We start from the raw sequence: 21523 nt of genomic DNA, 5'->3' as shown, positions 1-21523 counted from the left end.
CCCCTCATCATTTTGATTTTCCCTTAGTGCGATGCAGTTACATGCCAGGGAACACTTGAGGGGGCAAAATAAAAGAAATATCAATATAAAAAAAAAAAATATTTCAGGTGATTAATTGCAAGTGCATCTCAACGTAACCTTAATGCTGATTATCTTTATCGGAGATTACAATAACGATATTATTGCCATTACTTTCGATTGACGACTACTTCATCAGCAATATAAAACGATTTTTATTGGAATGAAATGATTAATATTATCCTATAAAAATAAGCCTGTCTTTTTTCTGTAAATCTTTATTTTACTCATATTTTTGAACAATTACAAAACTTTAAATTGTTATTTTACAATTGGTCGAAAGACAAATTATCGAAAATAGGGGAAATATAGCCAATAATCATTTAATTTTCTGGCAATAAAAAAATTAAATGAATGGAAATTTTTAAATTCAATTCAAATAATTTTATGAGTGAATAATAATGCACGATTTCGTATTTCCAATAATTTAAAAGAATTTAAGAATTTCTTTCAACTATGTGTTCGCTTCGCTAGGAGACGGTGATTTTAGCGGATTGCAGACTGGATTCCGCCATGTTAAGTGATGATTGTCTAAGCCCAAGAGAATTTCTTTCAACTATGTGTTGTATAAAAAATCATTTTGATGTAATTAGATATTCTAAAAATGGATTTGACAAGAGAAGGAAAATTTACAGAAACAAACTTTTGAGTTATTCAGAAAAAAAATAAAAATAAAACCAAATATTTAAAAAAAAAAATTCTTTGATTCTCGATTATCCAAAGTCCTCGTCATAATTTAAATCTGGTAATCGAAACACGACATTTTTATTTTTCCTGAAACTTCTCTAACCTAAAATATCTCTCTAAAAATGCACCAAAGTTATCTCATTATTAGTAATCCAACATGCTGACATTTAAGAATTGAAATATGTAGACATTTGTAACTTTGTTGAATTTTAGATTTTTTTTGGTTAAATTTTATTTTTTTTAATGAGAAGGAATGAGAAAATCTCATGAATTTTAAACGAACACTTGTTTTGATAGAATATAAAAACATAACAAAAAGTGTTTGCATTCAGACCATTCTAAGTTGTTTTTTTTTAATATCTGCATGACTAAAATATTACAAAAAAATATTATTAAAAAATATGGAATAAATTAAAATATGTTGAGATTTATTCTAATAAAGCATGTTCAATAATTGCAAATCAAGTCTGCAACCCGCTAAAATCTCCATCTTCTAAGCGAAACTTGTTAAAGAACTGCCCATAGAGACAAAACGAGAATAAATAAATGAATACTAAAACAAGAAAAAGCTAATTTGAGGTTATTAAAAATCAAATTCTATTCCAAGGAAAAAGGCAAAAACTAACTTTATATAAATAATGGAAAGAACTGATTTAAAAAATTTGAAAATACTTACAAAAATATTACAGAAACAAGACTTGATTATTTTTAAAGAATGGAACATTTTTCTAATAGCACATACGCAAGAATAATTGGCTTTGCAAGGAAAATAAATTATTTGAAACATGTTCTGAATCAGTAAATTTCTTATTAAACTTTCCAAAGAACTGCTCAAGTTTGAGAGAATGGACAATTGTCTCAAAAACGAAAATTTATTATTTTGAATGATAACAATAAATATGTAAAAAAAGTCTTTTCTGAATTTTTCAAAGAATCTGCTCACATAAAATGGAAAGTTAAAAAACATTTCATAATCATGAGTAAATAATTTTGAAGGAATATCAACCAATCAATCTTTAAACTGTTTGGGCTAAAACAAAGCCAAAGGTGCCAGGGATGAAATATTCGCAAAAAATCTTTTTCGATTGCGAACTTTCATCACCCGCGAAAGAGAGATGAAAAGAGAGCCTATATGGAGAGGCGAAATGTCACTCTCAAGGTTCCAATCGAACTGTCAAATCGGGGTTCCAATCGAGCAACAAGATCATGCAAGAACAAGGTTGGAATCAATTTATAATAATTTTGGCAAAAAACGAGACTTATAACAATCACAAGTATTGTTAAAAACTGTTGTTGATAATAATCTGGTAGTTTTTGTTATTGTTGTGGTTGTTCGGTACAAGAAAAGTGCCAGCATCAAAGAAAAACTACAAGTTTTTCAACCTTAAATTTGAATAACTTTGGGTATTTGAAATTTCTCCCAGAACATTTAATTTCCCTATGTAGGTCGTTAGAGATGAGGCGAAACACGCAAAAAAGTCACTCCCGAACGATTTGAGAAAAAAAAAACCAATCAGTTGAAGATTTTTTGTGATTTTCATTGTTAGCACCACTAAAATCAATTTATTTGGTTTTGTTTACAAACATTGTTAATCTACAAAAAGTGACAGGTCATTTTTTTAACGTGTGACGTTACACCTGCAAGTGTATTAGTGAAATCGGTGTTCCGCCGAATAATCGAGATGATGATTTTTTCGTGCGCGAGAGAAAAGAGCCTCGTTCTCTCCTGATGAGCGTCAAAAACTTTTTCTGTTGATGAAGATTCCATCGCTGCCTGGTGTAAAACAAAATGTTCATGGATTTGACTAAAAACGTCGGCCATCGGCCTAGTTTTGCATGTAGAATCGATCACCAAATGCTCAAATCGAGCCGTGAAACTTGTCTTGCATCCTTTAGGACCAGAAAAGTTGGTCCGACGGCATGCAATTTTGTTCAATGGGGTAACTTTGGTCCCTGATTACGAATCAGACGCCAGGTCTACCCGGGTCTGAGATATTTCTCATAATTTCGTTGCCGACCAGCGGGTATTGGATTAGTCAACGGAAAATGTTTACCATTACAACAAAGATTGATTATTTGAAACCTCATCAATGCCATCAAACTTAAGCCACGTCCACTTAAGTGTTCGCATGCCCGCACTCTTCCCTGCTGCACCGTCGGCACATGCCACATAGTGTTCATCAACAACCAAGAAAGACCTTGTTCGCACTCACCAAACTTGCTCGATCGTGTCTAGCTGTGCAGCTCTATCGCGCCTTAAATCCAGCTGCCCGCTCAGTAACTCACGGTTCGTGTTACAAGCAACAAGCAAAAGTTTCGGAATCCGTCCGTCGACGTGGAGATTTTCGTGTGTTTTTGTTTTCATTCAGCAAAACATTCAGCCTTATCGTGGTTGTGAGTTGACTTCCCCCCCTCGTCTCAGAATATCTTGAACCCCTCGGTGTATCGTGCGCGTCGTATTCGTGTCGTGTAGACTGACGCGTCGTAGTTCCGACGGCGACCACTGTGTGCGTGAGCTCAAACAGGTCTCGAAAACTGGGTTAACGGGTGACGGAAGGGGGGGCTTTGTTTACTATAGTGCGACGCGTCCACCAAACTGCAACTGCGACGCTGCTACCAACAACAAAAAAACAACGCTAACGCTAACGGTAGATCATGCCGGAAATTTCGCAGGACCACTTTGAGGCGCAGCTGCCGCACAAGCCTCCGGCCACGGTCGAGGAGTTGCGCATCCGGGCCAACTCGGGTGGGGCCTCCGGGATGGAGGCATCCCGCCGAAGGCTGGAAGCGTTGCGGCTGGCTAACGCCGCTAACGGTGGTGCAACGGTTGAGCAGAAGGATGGTGGCGCTGCGGCAGCGGGTTCGACTGCGACGCGACGTCCGCGGAAGAGCAGTGTCACCTTCCAGGATGACAAACCGGACCGGAAGTTGGCGCACGCGGACAGCTTCGTGCACGATATTGGATACAAGCGTGAGATTAGTCACAGGTGGGTGTTGATTGGAGGGTGGGGCTTGATAATGATGTGATATTTATTGCTGCAACAGGCGATATTGGAAATTATTTGATTGTCTATAAATCTGTTATGCTATCGGGGGAACTTTGAACAGCTGAATCTGACATCCGGTTTCGAAGCTTCAGTCAATGTTGTCATCTTAAAAAAAGACGGAGTACTCTATAACAATCTCGCCGATCCGTAACCGATTACCGATGGTCCCATGAAGGACACTTTCGCTGTTTGATAGGAACCCTATCATGTCGCATGTCAAACTTCATGAAATTTAGATCTATGACCAGTTTAGACCATGCCGATGTCCGGTGGCCACTCCGGAACCGGTTACCTGTGATGCCATAGAGAACACTTTTAGGGTTTGATAGGAACCCTATCATGTTGAATGTCAAACTTCGTGAAATTGAAAATTATGAACATTTAAGGTCATGCCGGTGTTCGATGACTCAATCTGGCCACTCCGGAACAGGTTACCGGTGATCCCATGGCGGACACCTTTCGTAGTTTGTTGGGAACCCTATCATGTTGCATGTCAAACTTCATGAAATTTGAAACCATGACCAGTTTATGCCATGCCGATGTCCGGTGGCAACTTCGGAACCGGTTACCTATAATCCCATAGAGGACACTTTCTGAGTTTGATAGGAACCCTATCATGTCGCATGTCAAACTGTGTGAAATTGAAAAGTATGACCAACTTAGGTCATGCCGATGTTCGATGACTCAACCTGGGCTCTCCGGAACAGGTTACCGGTGATCCCATGGCGGACACTTGCGTAGTTTGTTGGGAACCCTATCATGTTGCATGTCAAACTTCTTGAAATTGAAAGTTGTGATCATCTCAGGTTATGCCGATGTTCGATGACTCAACCTGGCCACTCCGGAACGGGTTACCGGTGATCCCATGGCGGACACTTTCGTAGTTTGTTGGGAACCCTTTCATGTTGCATGTCAAACTTCATGAAATTTAAAACTATGACCAGTTTAGGCCATGCCGATGTCCGGTGGCCACTTCGGAACCGGTTACCTATAATCCCATAGAGGACACTTTCTGAGTTTGATAAGAACCCTATTATGTTACATGTCAAACTTCGTGAAATTGAATATGACGAATATTCAAGGTCATGCCGATGTCCTGTAACTGAAACCGACCATCCCGGAACCTGTTACGGGTGATCCTTTGGGGGACATTTTTGGAGATTGATAGGAACCCTGTCATGTTTCATGTCAAACTTCATGAAATTGAAAGTTGTGATCATCTCAGGTTCTGCCGATGTTCGATGACTCAATCTGGCCACTCCGGAACAGGTTACCGGTGATCCCATGGCGGACACTTTCGTAGTTTGTTGGGAACCCTATCATGTTGCATGTCAAACTTTGTGAAATTGAAAAGTATTACCAACTAAGGTCATGCCGATGTTCGATGACTCAACCTGGCCACTCCGGAACCGGTTACGGATTTTTCTATAGGGGACACATTCCAAATTTGCTAGTAAACCTATCATGTTACATGTCAAACTTCAAGGAATTGAAAATTATGATCAGCTGAGGTCATGCCGATGTTCGATGACTTAATTTGGTCACTCCGGAACCGGTTACCAATGATCCGATGGGGGACACTTTCGGAATTGGCTGGAAACACTATCATGTTACATGTCAAATTTCATGAAATTGAATATTACGAATATCTAAGGTCATGCAGATGTCCTGCAACTGAAACTGGCCATCCTGGAACCTGTTACGGGTGATCCTTTGGGGGACATTTTTGGAGATTGATAGGAACCCTGTCATGTTTCATGCAAACTTCATGAAATTGAAAATTATGATCATCTCAGGTTATGCCGATGTTCGATGACTCAATCTGGCCACTCTGGAACAGGTTACCGGTGACCCTATGGTGGTCATTTCTGGAGTTTGCTAGGAACCCTATCATGCTGCATGTCAAACTTCATGAAATTAAAAATTATAATCAACTAAGGTTATGCCAATGTCTAATGACTCTACCAATTCTAGAACCGGTTGACGATGACGTCTCAAGAGTTTGCTAGAAATTGCACCATGTCACATTTCATGAAATTGAAAATCGTGCCCATTTAAGGTCATACCGACGCCCAATGAATCAACCTGGCATTTCCGTAGATAAAACGAAACCAAAATCGCTCATTCTCGAAGCACAATGCAACTCTGATAACCCCCAGGTTTTCGTGGACGACTGCAAGTATGCACCTCGTCGATTTCATACCGGACCAATTAGCACGTGTGTGTGTGTCGTCGTCTTCAGTCCACAAAATTGACCGAGTACACCCTCACAGCAATTGATTACGCAAAGCTGCCCGAATGCACTTGCAATTGATCTTAATTATTTCGAAGTAGATGTTGACGATGTCAATGGTTTGCGGTTGCAGCCGCCTTACGTACTCGAGCGGTTTAACCTTCGAACGACGATGATCCGTTTTGGTTATGGCACATTATGGCACGTGTAATGTGGCACGTGGAGGGGGGAAGGTTAACCCACCGGTAATTGACACCCTGTCCGGGTAAAACACAATGGACATGACTTGGATTACCTGCTCTCTTTTGTGCGGCATGATGTAGTACACGTAAGACAATCTCCCGGAGGCTGCCGAAGGCGAAGGCCTAGTTACGTCAACCCCCACGTCCGCATGCTTGATGTGGTCAATTGAACGGAGCACATCTTCATTAAACTCCGGGTTTAGTGGAAGAAGCGATAACGAGTCCGTCACAGACAAACAGACACCAGTTAGAATGAGAACCAATGTTGAGGTTAGGTTTCACGTCTGCTTGTCTACCAAGCCCGTGATTTGATTAGAAGACCTCGACCTTATCAACAGGCTCCGATCGGCTACGCGTTGCTCCGAGCAATGGCGCAAGGTGTCAATAGGTCATCACAATCACGAGAAAGTGGCCCGCGTTGTTAAGTTTAGGAGGGGGTTAACAGATTGATTGAATGATGTGGTGTACACATTCGGAATCTTGAGTGCGTTCAGTTGCCACCTTGGGTGGGTGTCTTCTTTTCCATCGTCTTCTTCTAGAAACTGACCAGAATTTCACGCTCGCGTGCATTCGTGGACAATCTCGTTTTCGCTGGAGCCAGCGCCGGAAAGTATGCTGCATTTGCTCCCCTTGTGACAGTTTGCTCTCGAAAAGCAATATAGTTCAAAATTGAAATAGCTTTGGGCGAGGTTGTCGTCGTGCTAGCTTGTCACATGTTTTACGGAAACATCCCAAATTGCCATTTTGTGGCATGTACTACAAAACTTTCCATTTTTGTCTTCATAGGGAATGGCTAAAATATCAATTTCAACAAGATAGCAAGATCACTACGTCCTTTATTTTTTGACAGATTCTGGTATCACAGTAAAAAATTGTGTAAATTTGTAAAGTGTAATTTTGGAAGGTTGAATATTAACTCTTTTATGATGTAATTTTACTTAAATTATTTTTTTCACTGTGTACTCACTGTCAGCTGGAGTACTTCACAAAGAAATGTGCATTCATGTTTAGCGTTTTTATCTTTTTGCCGGTATGACATTCAACACGTTTTCGTTATCACATTGTCGTCTGACTTTCGGGGGCAGATTTGACCCGACTGGACAGGACTGGGCTGGTGCGTTTATTTTCGGTTTCAGATTTTTTTTGTCTGTGCTCTTTGGCCTCCAGCTGGAAGTTCACTTAGTTTGGAACAAGTTAATTTTGAACAGCTGTGTCTGATGGGCAGTGAATTTTCGGCAACATAAAATGAGAAATAAAAATATGCTTGCTTAACATTATCAGTGATTTCTATTAATATTGGGGATTGAGAATGGAAAAATTTCTTCATTAAGGCTGTTGAAAATCTTTATCAAAAATTGTATCACCCCCCTTCAAAATCGGCCCAAAAATTCAGGCAATTTTTTTTTTTCAAAATATTTCGAAATTTCAACGAGGTTTTGAGTACAATAAGCTGCAAACAATTCACAAAAAATATTTTTGTCAGAACTTGGATTTTTTGAAAACTAATGATTGATTTCTCCAAATTGTTAGATTAAATTGAAATGTTGAATTTCCGGCTTGTTTTTTTCAAAATTTTTATTTTACATTTTTCACGTTCCGTTAAACTTGGTGTTTTTTTTTAATTGGGTTCTAATTAAGCTTAAATTGCTGATATTATTGTTCACAACGATTAACTTTGTTTATCTACGTACAATGACACTTTGTACGACCTAAAAAAATTAAAAATAGATTTTTAAATCAACTAAAAAAAATCGCGGCTCATCGCGGCTTGACCTGGGTGATGAATAGATCAAGAATAGATAAAATGCGTAACGTGATTTTTGAATGATCCCATTCTGTTTACATCTATAAAGTAGGAGGCTGTTCATGCATGTTTTCAAATGGAATCAAACAATAAAGACACCTTCTGGATGGATACAACCGCATCTACTCCATAAACAACTCCATTCATAATTATAAAAATGACGATCTCGCCTTCAACTTTCTTAAGATTTCTTGACTTAAACTTTAGGTCCTCAAAAGGCACACATTTTCATTCTTGTAAAATAAAAATCACACTCACAATTATTAATGATCGATACCAATACTATCTACTTTTAGCGAACAGTAAATTGGTTCCAAAATTCAGGCCGTTTTGCTTACCTCCATTCAGCACCCAGATCTTGACAGTTCGTAAGGAGACCATAGTTGATCAATCGAAAAAATGTTGTGGCGTAATTTTTTTTTTTGCATTACGCTGGTACAATTTTTTTTAAAGTTTGTGTCTCCCCCATTCCCCCCCCCCTTTAAAAATGGCCCGAAAAATCAGGGGGCAGAAAAATTTCTTTTCTAAAAACTTCTGAATTTCAATGGAATTTTAAGAACACTCAGCTAAAATCAATTTAAAATGCGTTTCCCTGCGTTTAGAATCACTTTTAGCATGTTTGAATTGACTAAAAAAATCTTTTGAACTTTTGAAAATTTTCAATGTTTTATTTTTTTTCGTTAAAATTTTTGATTTCGTCAAATCTTTCATTTTTTGAAAATTAATGATTGCAAAACAACTGAACTAGTGTAAAATGCATTTTAAAACATTTTTTCGATGCAAATGCTAAGACAAAAAAAATCAAATCAAACCACTTTTTACACCTTAGCTTCCATCCACCCCGGGATTCGAACTGACGACCTTTGGATTGTGAGTCCTACTGCCTACCAGCGACTCCACCAGGACAGGACCCAGGGAGACGACTCCTGCACCCGGACTGAGCTAACGACCTAACCACTAGGTTAGTCCGGGGCCAACGTTTACTTCCCGTCCGACGGAAGGCGTTATCAGACAAATCTCGTCTCAAAATTTGCTACCGGGACCTTCTGGGATCGAACCCAGGCCGACTGGGTGAGAGGCAATCACGCTTACCCCTACACCACGGTTCCAACTTGTTGATGGAATTTTGTCAAAATATTTGAAGCGATGCATTTTTTTTTTATCTTTGAACGAAAAAATATGACAGTGATGCAAGTCTTCACGTTAAACTATTTCCAACTAGTTGTTTTTTAAATCGCACGGAAAATTTTGTGTTTGCACTTTGCAAAAAAAAAAACAGTTTTTTTAAGGTTGTTGTGCCAAATATACGGAAAGCGTTGATGCTCTCTTTTATAAGAGGATAAGGGAAAATTTCCACGGTATCCCCAACATAAATTGTTTTTGGTTTGGTTTCCAGAATTCGAATTTATTGCACATTGTGTATGACATGAAATATACCCTCTAGCAGTATGAATGGCCTCCAAACTGTGACATTCTCAGTAAAGAGATATTGCTTGTTTACTCTGGCTACCGTTTGATCATTTTATAGCTTTTTCGTTGCAGTTTTCACTCATGTCAATATCATCGAGCCACTTCGCCCACGGGAATATCAACAGTGAATCTGATTCCTGCTCGTTTCACCTGAAATTTGCCGTGCAAAAACATTTTTAAACACTTTCATCTCAACACTCCTCCCCACAACTAATTACTCGGAGGTGTCCCAAAGCGCCACAATCCTGCTAAATTTGCCAAACAACTTGGCAGCCCAAATGTGTGACGCAAACGCTGAACAAATTTCCCCAAACATTCCTTCTGCTTGAAGAATTGCCCATGTTTTTCCACCACAAACACCACCCCCACCAAAAAGGAGAAAGAGCAGGAGGTGGGAGCAAAATAATGTTGCACACAATTTGATTTATCTTTGACGCTTTGCTTCCGAGTGGGTTCCACCACCGTGGCTAATGAGCTTGGGACATGCCACTACTAATTGATAGCATTCCAGTAAATTTTCGAAATTAATTTTATTTGAAACTTAACTAAACAAAAAATTTATACAAAATCTAAAAAAAAAATTCAAATTTGAAAAAAAAACTAATCTTAATCCAACATTTTGACACACCAAGGGTTACAGCGCAAAAGTGTTTTGGTTGTGCTTCTTTACGAAATAATCACGACGATCAAGGAACACGAACGGAACTCACTCTTGAGGGCTGGATAGCGCAGCTAATTTTGTGGAGTGGCAAGTCCTGCTCTTACGCGAATTCGCGTGTTTATGCAAATTAGGGCCAAAGTTCCTTCCAGTGTGCAAATGAAAGCGCGCGCCGTACTCTGTTTGCTTCAAGTTTTGTGAATTTTCCGTGATTTGTTCCGGCTGGTTGATGTTACACGACAAGCTGGAAATGTGATCCTGGCTCAGTGTGTGGCGAAACGCTTCGGTTTTTGTTTGAGGATCTTCGAGTCGATTTAAATGATGATGGAATTTGATAAACCATTGGGAACGATTTTTCAGAACTCACATGTAAATTGATGTACGTTCCTGGAACGAGTTAATATTGCTGGTTGTTTGGAGTTCAGTGCTATAATTATGCATAACAAATGTTGCTTCAGGGAAATAAACTGCAGTTTACAGAACAATGATTATTTATACAGCGATTCCGCGCAAAGCCAGCATGATCCAGATCAAAAGTGCACCGCATTGGTTCAAATTTAGCATAGGAATTCTTGTATTTTATGTTTGGCGATTAGGGTGGTCCTATTCAAAATAGGATGGTACAAAAAATGAGGTTTCTGAACGAAAGCTTACAGAACTTACAGGTCAGATGAAATCTTATTTCGCTGAGTTTTAGAATCGAAGAGCTTACAGCTGAAAATATTCCATAATCTTTTTTTTCAAAAAATCATAACTCGCGGCATATTATTTGTCGTCTGAACAATTCCAGCCCAGGGCAATTTCAAATCCAAACAGGAAAATTTTAGGTACTTTTTTCAATATTTTTGTAATCAAAAATATAAATATTGCTGTATCTCTAATCCGTTGCAAAAAAAAGTGATCAAAGACAAACTTGTAGGCAGAGCCGTACCTAGGGTCCACGGCGCCCTTGGCGAAGCATCAATTTGGCGCCCCTCCAAATTTTTCATCATTTTGATATGTTTACTTAAATTTCCAGCGATTGCTTCAAAGAGTTTTAATAATATAATGGTAATTGATTGAATAAATATAACAGCTAAAAAAATCCAACCACAATTTAATTCTTTGAAGAATATTCAAATTAATGTTTTATTATTTTTAAACCATTTCAATCGATTTATATCTTTCCAATACAGATAGGTTGTAACGAAAAGGTGCTTTAGGATTAATGTTGACTGAAAATAGCAGAGTGTTGTCTTATCGTTTTAAACAGAATTTGATCTGACCTAGCTTAAATTTCATTGTATCAGCATTAAGTTTAACTGATTAGAAGCAATAGTTTAACTGATTAGAAAATGGACTCCTTTTCAAACTTGTTTTTGGATGGATTCCTTTTGAAACTATTTTTTTTTTCAATTATGTTTTGAAAACAATATTTCTCTTCTCTGTGACTGTGTTTTTTGATTGATATAAAATTCCTAAAATTTGTTTTTTGAAAATTCATAGCTTCAAACAAAGGCAATTAGTTTTTACCTTTTTAACACATTGAAATTTTTTGTGTTTATTTTTCGACATCTAAAGTTTTTAAAATTTTGTATAGAAACCATTACACTCAAATAGAGGGTGACGAGCGGGAATTCCCGGGAAATCGACCATTTTTGGACCTCTCGATTCCCGGGAAATTTGGTCGAAGCAAAATTATATAAACAAATAAAAAAAAATTGAAAATTCGAAATTGTTTTTTTTTTTTTTAATTTATATTTATTCAAATTTCTTTTCCATGTACATTCATTCAGTTAAAATATTATTGAGTGTCCAATCACAAACGATGACTTTTCACCTCAATTTTAAATACTAGCAAATTTCATTTATTCATGAAATATTGTAGCTTTCGCTATTCAGTGATTTCAAATGTAGGAGGTCCTACATGTACAAAGGGAAAAGGGATACCTTAAAACTAACTTATAAACTATATAAAGAGCGAATCAATGCAGCTGAAGACTGCAATGATTTTTGTCGAAATGCATCAATTATCTTATTGGACATAACATCCAAAGTGTCAACTTCGGCTAATTGATGAAGTTCACTGGTGCTGAACCAGGGAGGAAGTTTCAGAATCATTTTCAGAATTTTGTTCTGAATCCTCTGAAGTTTTTTCTTCCTGGTTAAGCAACAGCTTGTCCAGATCGGCACAGCATAAAGCATGGCAGGTCTGAAAATTTGTTTATAAATTAACAGTTTATTCTTGAGACAAAGTCTAGAATTCCTGTTTATAAGTGGATACAAACATTTAATATATTTGTTACATTTAACCTGGATACTTTCAATGTGATCCTTGTAAGTAAGGTTTTGTCAAAACCAAGTCCAAGATATTTCACTTGATCCTCCCACTTTAAATTTACCTCATTCATCTTTATAATGTGATGACTTTTGGTTTAAGAAAATCAGCCCTTGGTTTGTGAGGGAAAATAATAAGTTGAGTTTTGCAGCATTTGGAGTAATTTTCCATTCTTTCAAATAAGAATTGAAAATATCCAAGCTTTTTGTAATCTTCTTGTGATGACACGAAGGCTTCTGCCTTTGGCGGAGATGCTTGTGTCATCAGCAAAAAGTGATTTCTGACATCCTGGGGGCAAATCAGGCAAGTCAGAAGTAAAAATATTGTATAAAATTGGACCCAAAATGCTTCCTTGAGGGACGCCAGCACGTACAGGTAGTTGATCAGATTTGCTATTCTGATAACATACCTGCAGAGTACGATCCGTCAAATAATTTTGAATAATTTTCACGATATAAATCGGAAAATTAAACCTTTTCAATTTCGCAATCAAACCTTTATGCCAAACACTGTCAAATGCTTTTTCTATGTCTAGAAGAGCAGCGCCAGTAGAATAGCCCTCAGATTTGTTGCTTCGAATTAAATTTGAAACTCTCAACAACTGATGAGTAGTTGAATGCCCAAGGCGAAATCCAAACTGCTCATCAGCGAAAATTGAATTTTCATTAATGTGCGTCATCATTCTATTAAGAATTATTCTTTCGAATAATTTACTAATAGATGAAAGCAAACTAATGGGCCGATAGCTTGAGGCTTCAGCAGGATTTTTTCCGGTTTCAAAATCGGAATTACTTTGGCATTTTTCCAACTACTGGGAAAATATGCCAAATCAAAACATTTGTTGAAAATTTTGACCAAGCAACTTAAAGTTGCTTCTGGTATTTTTTTAATTAAAATGTAAAAAATGCCATCCTCACCAGGGGCTTTCATATTTTTAAATTTTTTGATAATAGATTTTATTTCATTCAGATCCGTATAAAAACTTCATCTGATGAAAATTCTTGTTCAACAATATTCTGAAATTCTATTGAAATTTGATTTTCAATAGGACTCAAAACATTCAAGTTGAAATTATGAGCACTCTCAAACTGCTGAGCAAGTTTTTGAGCTTTTTCCCCATTAGTTAATAGAATATTATCACCATCTTTTAAAGAAGGGATGGGTTTTGAGGTTTCTTAAGAACCTTTGAAAGTTTCCAAAAGGTTTGGAATAAGGTTTAATTTGTTCGACATCTCTTGCGAACTTTTCATTTCGCAGGAGAGTGAATCTGTGGTCAATAACCTTTTGCAAATCTTTTTGAATTCGCTTCAGTGCAGGATCACGAGAACGTTGATACTGTCTTCGGCGAACATTTTCAGACGAATCAGAAGCTGAAGATCGTCATCAATAATGGGAGAATCAAATTTGACTTGGACTTTAGGAATAGCAATATTCCTAGCATCCAAAATTGCATTAGTTAAAGATTCCAAGGCTGAATCAATATCAGCTTTGGTTTCTAAAACAAAATCATGATTTAAATTATTCTCAATATGATGCTGATACCTGTCCCAATTAGCTTTGTGGTAATTAAACACAGAACTATTGGGTCTGGTAACTGCTTCATGAGAAAGTGAAAAAGTTACTGGAAGATGATCAGAATCAAAATCAGCATGAGTCACTAAAGGACCACAATACTGACTTTGATTTGTCAAAACCAAATCAATTGTTGATGGATTTCTAACAGAAGAAAAGCAAGTTGGCCCATTCGGGTATAAAACCGAATAAAGACCAGAAGTGCAATCTCTGAACAGAATTTTACCATTGGAATTTACTTTTGAATTATTCCAAGATTGGTGTTTGGCATTAAAATCACCGATGATCAAAAATCGAGATCTATGCCGAGTAAGTTTATTCAAATCCCCTTTGAAATAATTTTTATTTTCCCCAGTGCATTGGAATGGCAAATATGCAGCTGCAATCATAATTTTCCCAAAAGAAGTTTCAAGTTCAATGCCCAAACTTTCAATAACTTTTAACTTAAAGTCACGTAACGTGCTATAAGTCATACTACGGTGGATAACTATTGCAACTCCACCGCCATTTCGATTCATTCGTTTATTAGTTATAACTTTATAATCTGGATCACTTTTCAAATAAGTGCCAGTTTTTAAAAATGTTTCGGTTATAACAGCAACATGCACGTTATGAACTCGTAAAAAGTTGAAAAATTCATTTTCTTTCGCTTTTAAAGAGCGAGCATTAAAATTCATAATATTGATGGAATTACTTAGATCCATGATTAAACTTCAGGGTAAGAACAACATCATTCGCAAATTTTAATCCAATCTGGATTGCTTCCATCATGGATGTAGCATTACTCATTGTTTGAATCAAACCAAACAGTGAGTTTTGCAAAAAGACATTTTTCAAACGTAACATCGCCGAGATCAGAAGATCCCAAAGCGTTGCCAGCAGAAAAATTTTCAAATGAGATTTGAGGTACCTGCCCAATTTCAGAAAGATTGGTAGAGGATTTAAAATTCGTGGATGAACCCGAAACGACGTTAGCATAAGAAATGCCATTGTTGTTACCTAACTTTTCCACGGTAGGGGTATTTCTAGAATTGTTCGAGTGAGACAGCACGAACGTTTGATTTAAAGATGCAGGTACAACCTGACTTTGAGAAAATTTCGGTTTGGATTTCGGCTGATGCTTAGCACGAGAATCCAAAACCTTTTTTCTGATGGGGCAATCCCAAAAATTTGATTTGTGATTTCCACCACAATTTGCACATTTAAATTGGGTGACTTCTTTCACGGGACAATTGTCCTTGTCGTGAGAAGAATCCCCGCAAACCATGCATTTTGGAACCATGGCGCAATGATCAGTACCGTGACCGAATGCCTGGCAACGCCGGCACTGGGTCAGATTCTGGCCATTACCGCCATGTTTCTTAAAATGCTCCCACTTTACCCGTACATGGAACAAAAACTGAACTTTGTCCAAAAGTTTCAAATTGTTGATTTCATTTCTGTTGAAATGAATCAGATAAAATTGTGAAGTCAAACCAAAGCGAGAAATATTCCCGTTTGATTTTTTCTTCATTGGTATTACTTGGGATGGGGCAAAGCCAAGCAACACCTTAAGTTCGTTTTTGATCTCATCCACCGACAAGTCGTTGGAGAGACCTTTCAAGACCGCCTTGAATGGCCGAGCATTCTTGGTCTCATACGTGTAAAAATTGTGTTTGTGGTTTTTCAAATAACCAACAAAAGTTTGGTGATCTTGTAAAGATTCCGTCAACAAGCGACATTCTCCTCTTCGACCAAGCTGGAACGAAACTTTCAAATTGCAAGTTTCCTTGCAATTCTTCAGTTGCGTTCGAAAGCTGGCCAAATCGGAGACGGAAGTCACTACAATTGGCGGAGCCTTTACTCGTTTCTCGACGGCAGAAGGCTCAGTACGAGGAGAAGGTTCCTTGTCATCAGTTTCGGATAAAACACCGAAACTGTTTGTCAATGGAATTGGAGGATTGACCTCACATTCAGAATCAGAATCAGACCTCAGAAGAGGCTGTTTTCTTTTCTGTTTCCGTTAGCCGGTTTAGCGTTCAAACGCTTCACCGACGTAACGACCAAATCTTCAGAAGATTTGCGTTTACCTTTGTTTTGACGCATTTTGCAAGCAAAGTTCTCTTTAAAAGATGGCTTCGTTTGTAAAATACAACAAAATTTCAGGTGGGGTTAGTCTTGAAAAGACTGTTTAGAATTTTGGAAAATAACTCAGGTAGTCTTTAAAAAGACTGTGAATTTTGTTTTGAAATAACTCTGAGCTTAGGTAGTAAAAAATACCGCAGCTCTAGTGTCCGTTCACCAAATTCGAAATTGTTTAGAACATTGGGTGTTCAATGTAAGATGTTCAAGTTCGAATGAACCTATGCTTCTCTTATCTTCTAATTCAGAAAGTGTAAATTTTAACTTATTAAAAATTCCAATAACTATAATTGGGAAAACTTAAAATAATGTGAACCCCCTCTTTCAAGCATAGCAATTCTTATAATCCATTTTTTTATTCTTATTATTTTAATTTCGCTGTATCAAGGTAATTTCCTTCTTTGATGTCATGGAGTAATTTTGTGTTTCGCTTAAACCTCAATATTAAATTATATCTTAGAAAAAAAAACTCTGGAAATCTTTAAAAAAGAAAAAAAATATTAAAATTGTTGTTTTGAGTCGCTATTTATTATATTGTAAAAATCCCGATACTTGGAAATTATATATTAGCTATTTTGTTATTTCACAAAAATCTAATAACAAGTTCATACAACAAGTTGTATTGCAGATTCAGAAAAAAATCAAGAAGTAGATCATAGTTCCCAAAAATAATGAGGCTACTTATTAACGTTTCATTACATAAGCATGAATAAATCGTAACTGAATTCATTGAAAAGAAACACATTTATAACTTTTCTTTATTCATTACTGGCACTATTGGCATAGTTATAAACACTACCAGGTCCCGGGAATTCCCGGGAAATTTCCAAATTCAACTCTCGATTCCCGGGAAATTGAAAATCTCGAGAATAGTCACCCTCTACACACAAAGCTTTTAGAACCGTTTGTGTAAATGTGAAAATTTAGGCGAAATTACACTGGATAGCCCAACACATGGAATCCATGAAATAAAAAAAAATGTATGTGAAAGATAAGCAACTTTATCCATTCCATTAAAACATAACAAAACAAAAATTTTCAAGGAAAATGTTACTAACAAATTATTGACCCTAGAAGCAAAATTAAGTGGAACTTTGTGTTTTCCCAAAAAATATTGCTGTTTTTGGAGTTGGAATTTTGCTTTGGTTTAAATTCTAATGGTTCCGCGATAATGGTGTTTCTGCAAATCAAAATTATACAAGAAATTGTATAATATTTTACTTTTACTACTAAAAAGTTGGTGGGCATGCCAATCTATGCAACTTTGTCGAAGACACCCAAATTTTACTTTTTCACTCTTGCTACAAGCAAATGAATGCAAGCAGCAGAATATAATATATTTAGAGCAATTTATGTGCTCTTAAAAAACCAACATTTTTATGTTGAAAAAAAAAATATTTTGCTAGAACTTTAACAAAAGTCAAAGCATTTTTTGTGTTAGAAATATTCAATTTAAACACTTCAGTATTTCGAAAACGTAGGCCAATCTCAACGCACAAGTTTGCATTTAAAACGATAAAAATATCTCAAATGCCATTTTCTTTAAACTTGAAATATCTTATTCTTTTTATTTCAGATTTTCAATAGAAATGTGTAAATTTCAATTAAATAGCTGATTATATAAAAAAAATACTTCAAAACATAAAAAAGCTTGATGGTTCCTGATGCTGGAAAAAATAGTGAAATTAAATTGAATTTTATATACTGTAGTTGGAATATAAAATCTCTAACTATTTCAAAGAATTGTTATAAAACCCTGAAATTTTTGCCACTTGAGCGCCCCCTTTGATAAATGAATTGAGAGAATTTAATTTTAAATTTAATTCTGGTACAATTATTGAAATAGTTGATTTTGGCGCCCCAAGTGTTATAAGTAATATTTGTAATATTCCGACCAAAATTATCGAGTTATTTTGCAGTCCTACTTTAAAATTTGGCGCCCCTTTTGTTCTGAATACCTTTCTAGGGTTTTATAATAACATGACAAATTTGTACAATCATCGTTTTCGGCGCCCCCCAAGGGCTGGCGCCCTTAAGTCGCCAACTGCGCCAACCTCTAGGTACGGCGCTGCTTGTAGGAAATCTGACGGGCTTTGTGAAAAAAATACACTGACAGAAAAAACACCACAATTTCATGAGATTTTTTGATTTTTATGTTTGAAAGTCAAAGTTTTAGGTGAGCCCCTGATTTTTTGTTCAATATTTGTGTGAGATTAGCCTAAGATGGATGGAGCAACTCTCCTAAAAACAAACAAAACTCATTTAATAACACTGTTTTTTGAGTTTCAGTGGTTTGAATTTTTGATACGTCGCGCCAAAAACGCGATGTCATAACATTCGAGACATTGCTCGTAAATTCTCGGATGTCTTTTTTTTTTTTGCCCAGTTCGTTCGGTTTTTTGTGGCCAAAAGTATATGACATCGCGTTTTTGGCGCGACGTCTCAAAAATTCAAACTACTGAAACTTTTGTTTTTGTGAATGGATTTGGCTGAAATTTGGGGTAATATTAAGAAACTATGTCAAGATTATGTGCCTGAAATATGAAGTTGGTCTGATCAATATTTTAGGAGATATCGTCAAAATAGTGAGTGTCGGTCAAAATCGTATTTTTTACGAAAATGTCAATAACTTTGAAACGATAACAGGTAGCTAAGTTTTCAAAAAGCATCTAAAAGTAGACATACCAAAATGCATGTGCTGAGAATTTCATAAAATTTGGTTGAAAGACGAGCGAACCAAAGTAACATTTTTAAACCAACTAGCCACCACCTAGTTTTATTAAGGTTTTATGGTAGCATCTTGATTGCTCAGTAATTTTATTTGGGCACTCACCGCAACCAATAAGCAAGAGCTAATTAATAGGTTCTAACAGGGTTTTATGCCTCGGACATAAAACCTTGTGACAATAAGGTTATATGAAAGTTTTAAGAGAGTCTTGAAAACCCAATGGCAATGTCATGCCAAGCAGTTTTATCGCATGCTTCTTTAAAACCAAGGGTGTTTTAGCTGTCAAGTGCCATTAGGCATGCTTAAAGCTTAATTAAAACCACAAGCTCCTGAAAAAGCTTTTAACGCGACCAATCAGCAGTGCATAAAAATGGCGCTAAACGCGTGTTCTGATTGAATGTGATTGACCGCCATCTTGGTTGAAAAAATAGAGAACTGAGAAATTTGATTTAAATTTGACGAAAACAATCATTTATGCACAATTTATGAAATAATTAATATAGCGATTGATGTTTATAAATAATTTGAACATTTTTTCAAAGAATTGCAATAAAATATTTTTAACATAAAAAATTATGATTACAAATAATGTTTTTTCATGAAGCGAGTTGGTTTTGTTGGCTCCCCTACATTTATCAATAAAATTTCAACCGCAGCTGAATTTGAGCCTTCGATTGCGAGAAATAAGCTTTCAAATTATTTTGTTTACCTCCAATATCTATTTTTTCTCATCGCCATTTTTGAAAAAACAATATCCATTTTATAATTTGGCAAGACAAAGACTTATAGTTTTCCAAAATAAAACCTCTTTGGCATAAGACGTTTGAAGACGTATGAAATGTCATTTTTCCTTGACTCCTGACTAAGTTTTAACAAAGATTTTATCAAGGCTTTGAGGATGTTGTCAGGATTCAGTTGTAAAGCCTTGAACTCCTATGTAGGTTTTATAAAGAGGTCGTGACAACCTTTTGCGGAGGTCCTTTTGAGTTTGAACAGAGGTTTATCGGGGTTCTGGGGAGGCTGTTACGACTTAGTGGTTTTAATATTGGTTTTGGCTGATAGGTTTTATAGCGTTTGTGACAGCTTTGATAAAGACTAAAATGTTACTTGAGAACACCAGTAATTTAAATTTTGAGTTAGGTTTGACAAATCGTCCAATGTCATATACTTTTGACCGGTACTGTATATGACAGACTTGATTGTTCAGTCTCGAAAATATCGTCCAATTTCCCATAAGAGTGTCTTTTACCATTTCAATTGGAAATATGAGCTGACAGATTTTAGCTGAATACATTGCTCATAACTGAAAACAGAATATTTTTTCAGTGCATTTCAGTGGATGGTAGTAACCTGAATTCTCACAAAAATTTTGTACGAAAAATAATCGAGGGCTCTCCTTCAAATTTGACTTTTCAACTTAAAAATTAAAAAAAAACAAATCATAAAAGTTACGTTTTTTTTTCTTCCAGTATTTTTTTCCGGAAAGCCCGTCAAATTTCCTTCAAGTTTGTCTTTGACCACTTTTTGATACGATGCTACGACTTCAAGATACAGCTATATTCAAATTACGAATTACAGAAATATTGAAAACACTTACGCCCTTCTCAAATGTCATTATCGAGTGAAACTAGCTCCATATGCACAAAAATGGCTTACATAAGCGTAGGATAACTTGTCTACAAAGTTTCATTGAAAGCGGAGAATCTTCTCTTTGGCATAAAAGTTGCGCTTTTTGTCCCTTAAAACATATCAAACAATTATTAAAAAATGAGAATTCTAGGAAATTTTATTTTTATGAAAAAAATATTTTTGAAAACCGGCAATTTTTTTCCGTGAACACAGCAAAAAAAGAAGTAATCCAGCTGCATGTTAAAGGCCTGGGTGTAAAATAAATTTTAATATGTTTATGTAGCCCATCAGTGTGGGAAACCTACCTGACCGAATTGTCAAGCTTATATATGGGTCATTCCATCTGAAGCGGAACAGCATTTGAAAATTACCCTCTCCGATCCTGCTCAAATTTGGCAGGGCTGTTGATACTATCAAAACATGCAAGAATCCCGAATTTCATCCAAATCGGACCACCCCCTCCATTTTTGTACCTCCCCAAAAAATCGACTTTTTGGCAATTTTTGACCAAACCTCCTAGTTTCAAACGGCGATAGCTCTGGAACCGCAAATCAGTCTTAGACTCAATTTTGAAGGAAATTGGACGTAGAATCGGTCTTAGACTCAATTTTGAAGGAAATCGGACGTAGAATCCATTTCCGTGATCAAAATGTTGATTAATTTATTTTTTCTACCTGCATTGCGCAATTGAAAACTTTAAACGGCCGTATCTCGAAACACCCCAACTTATTTTTTTATTTGACCTCACCATCGTGTTCCCGGACAATTTTACATAAGAATCACTTATCGACAGAAATGAATATGTTTCGTTCCAGAGATATCGAATTTTAAAGTTTTGTGTTTTCGAGATTACCTACATCAGCTTCATTCGCCGCATCTGCTAGAAGCACACAGGCGGGCTGATCAATAACTGCTACCTGGCCATTTATTGAAATAA

General features: G+C 36.5%; 1 protein-coding gene across 2 annotated transcripts in view; it reads left to right on the top strand.

Moving 5' to 3' along the window:
• LOC6045821 (cytosolic purine 5'-nucleotidase) overlaps positions 1-21523 on the top strand; it is a 105108-nt gene that overhangs the window by 20809 nt on the left and 62776 nt on the right. Inside the window, exon 1 of one of the 2 annotated variants that reach the window (XM_038254913.1) lies at positions 2959-3752. The exons of the other annotated variant lie outside the window; for it this stretch is intronic. Within the exon in view, the coding sequence (XP_038110841.1) occupies positions 3421-3752 (332 nt within the window). The 5' untranslated portion in view covers positions 2959-3420. Of the gene's footprint in view, positions 1-2958; positions 3753-21523 lie in introns of those variants that run through there. 2 annotated transcript variants of the gene reach the window in all.

Source organism: Culex quinquefasciatus, chromosome 1 (genome assembly GCF_015732765.1).
Source record: "Culex quinquefasciatus strain JHB chromosome 1, VPISU_Cqui_1.0_pri_paternal, whole genome shotgun sequence".
Lineage (NCBI taxonomy): Eukaryota > Metazoa > Arthropoda > Insecta > Diptera > Culicidae > Culex > Culex quinquefasciatus.
The sequence above is the reverse complement of the archived record's forward strand: the minus strand, read 5'-3'. Positions and strand labels throughout refer to the sequence as shown.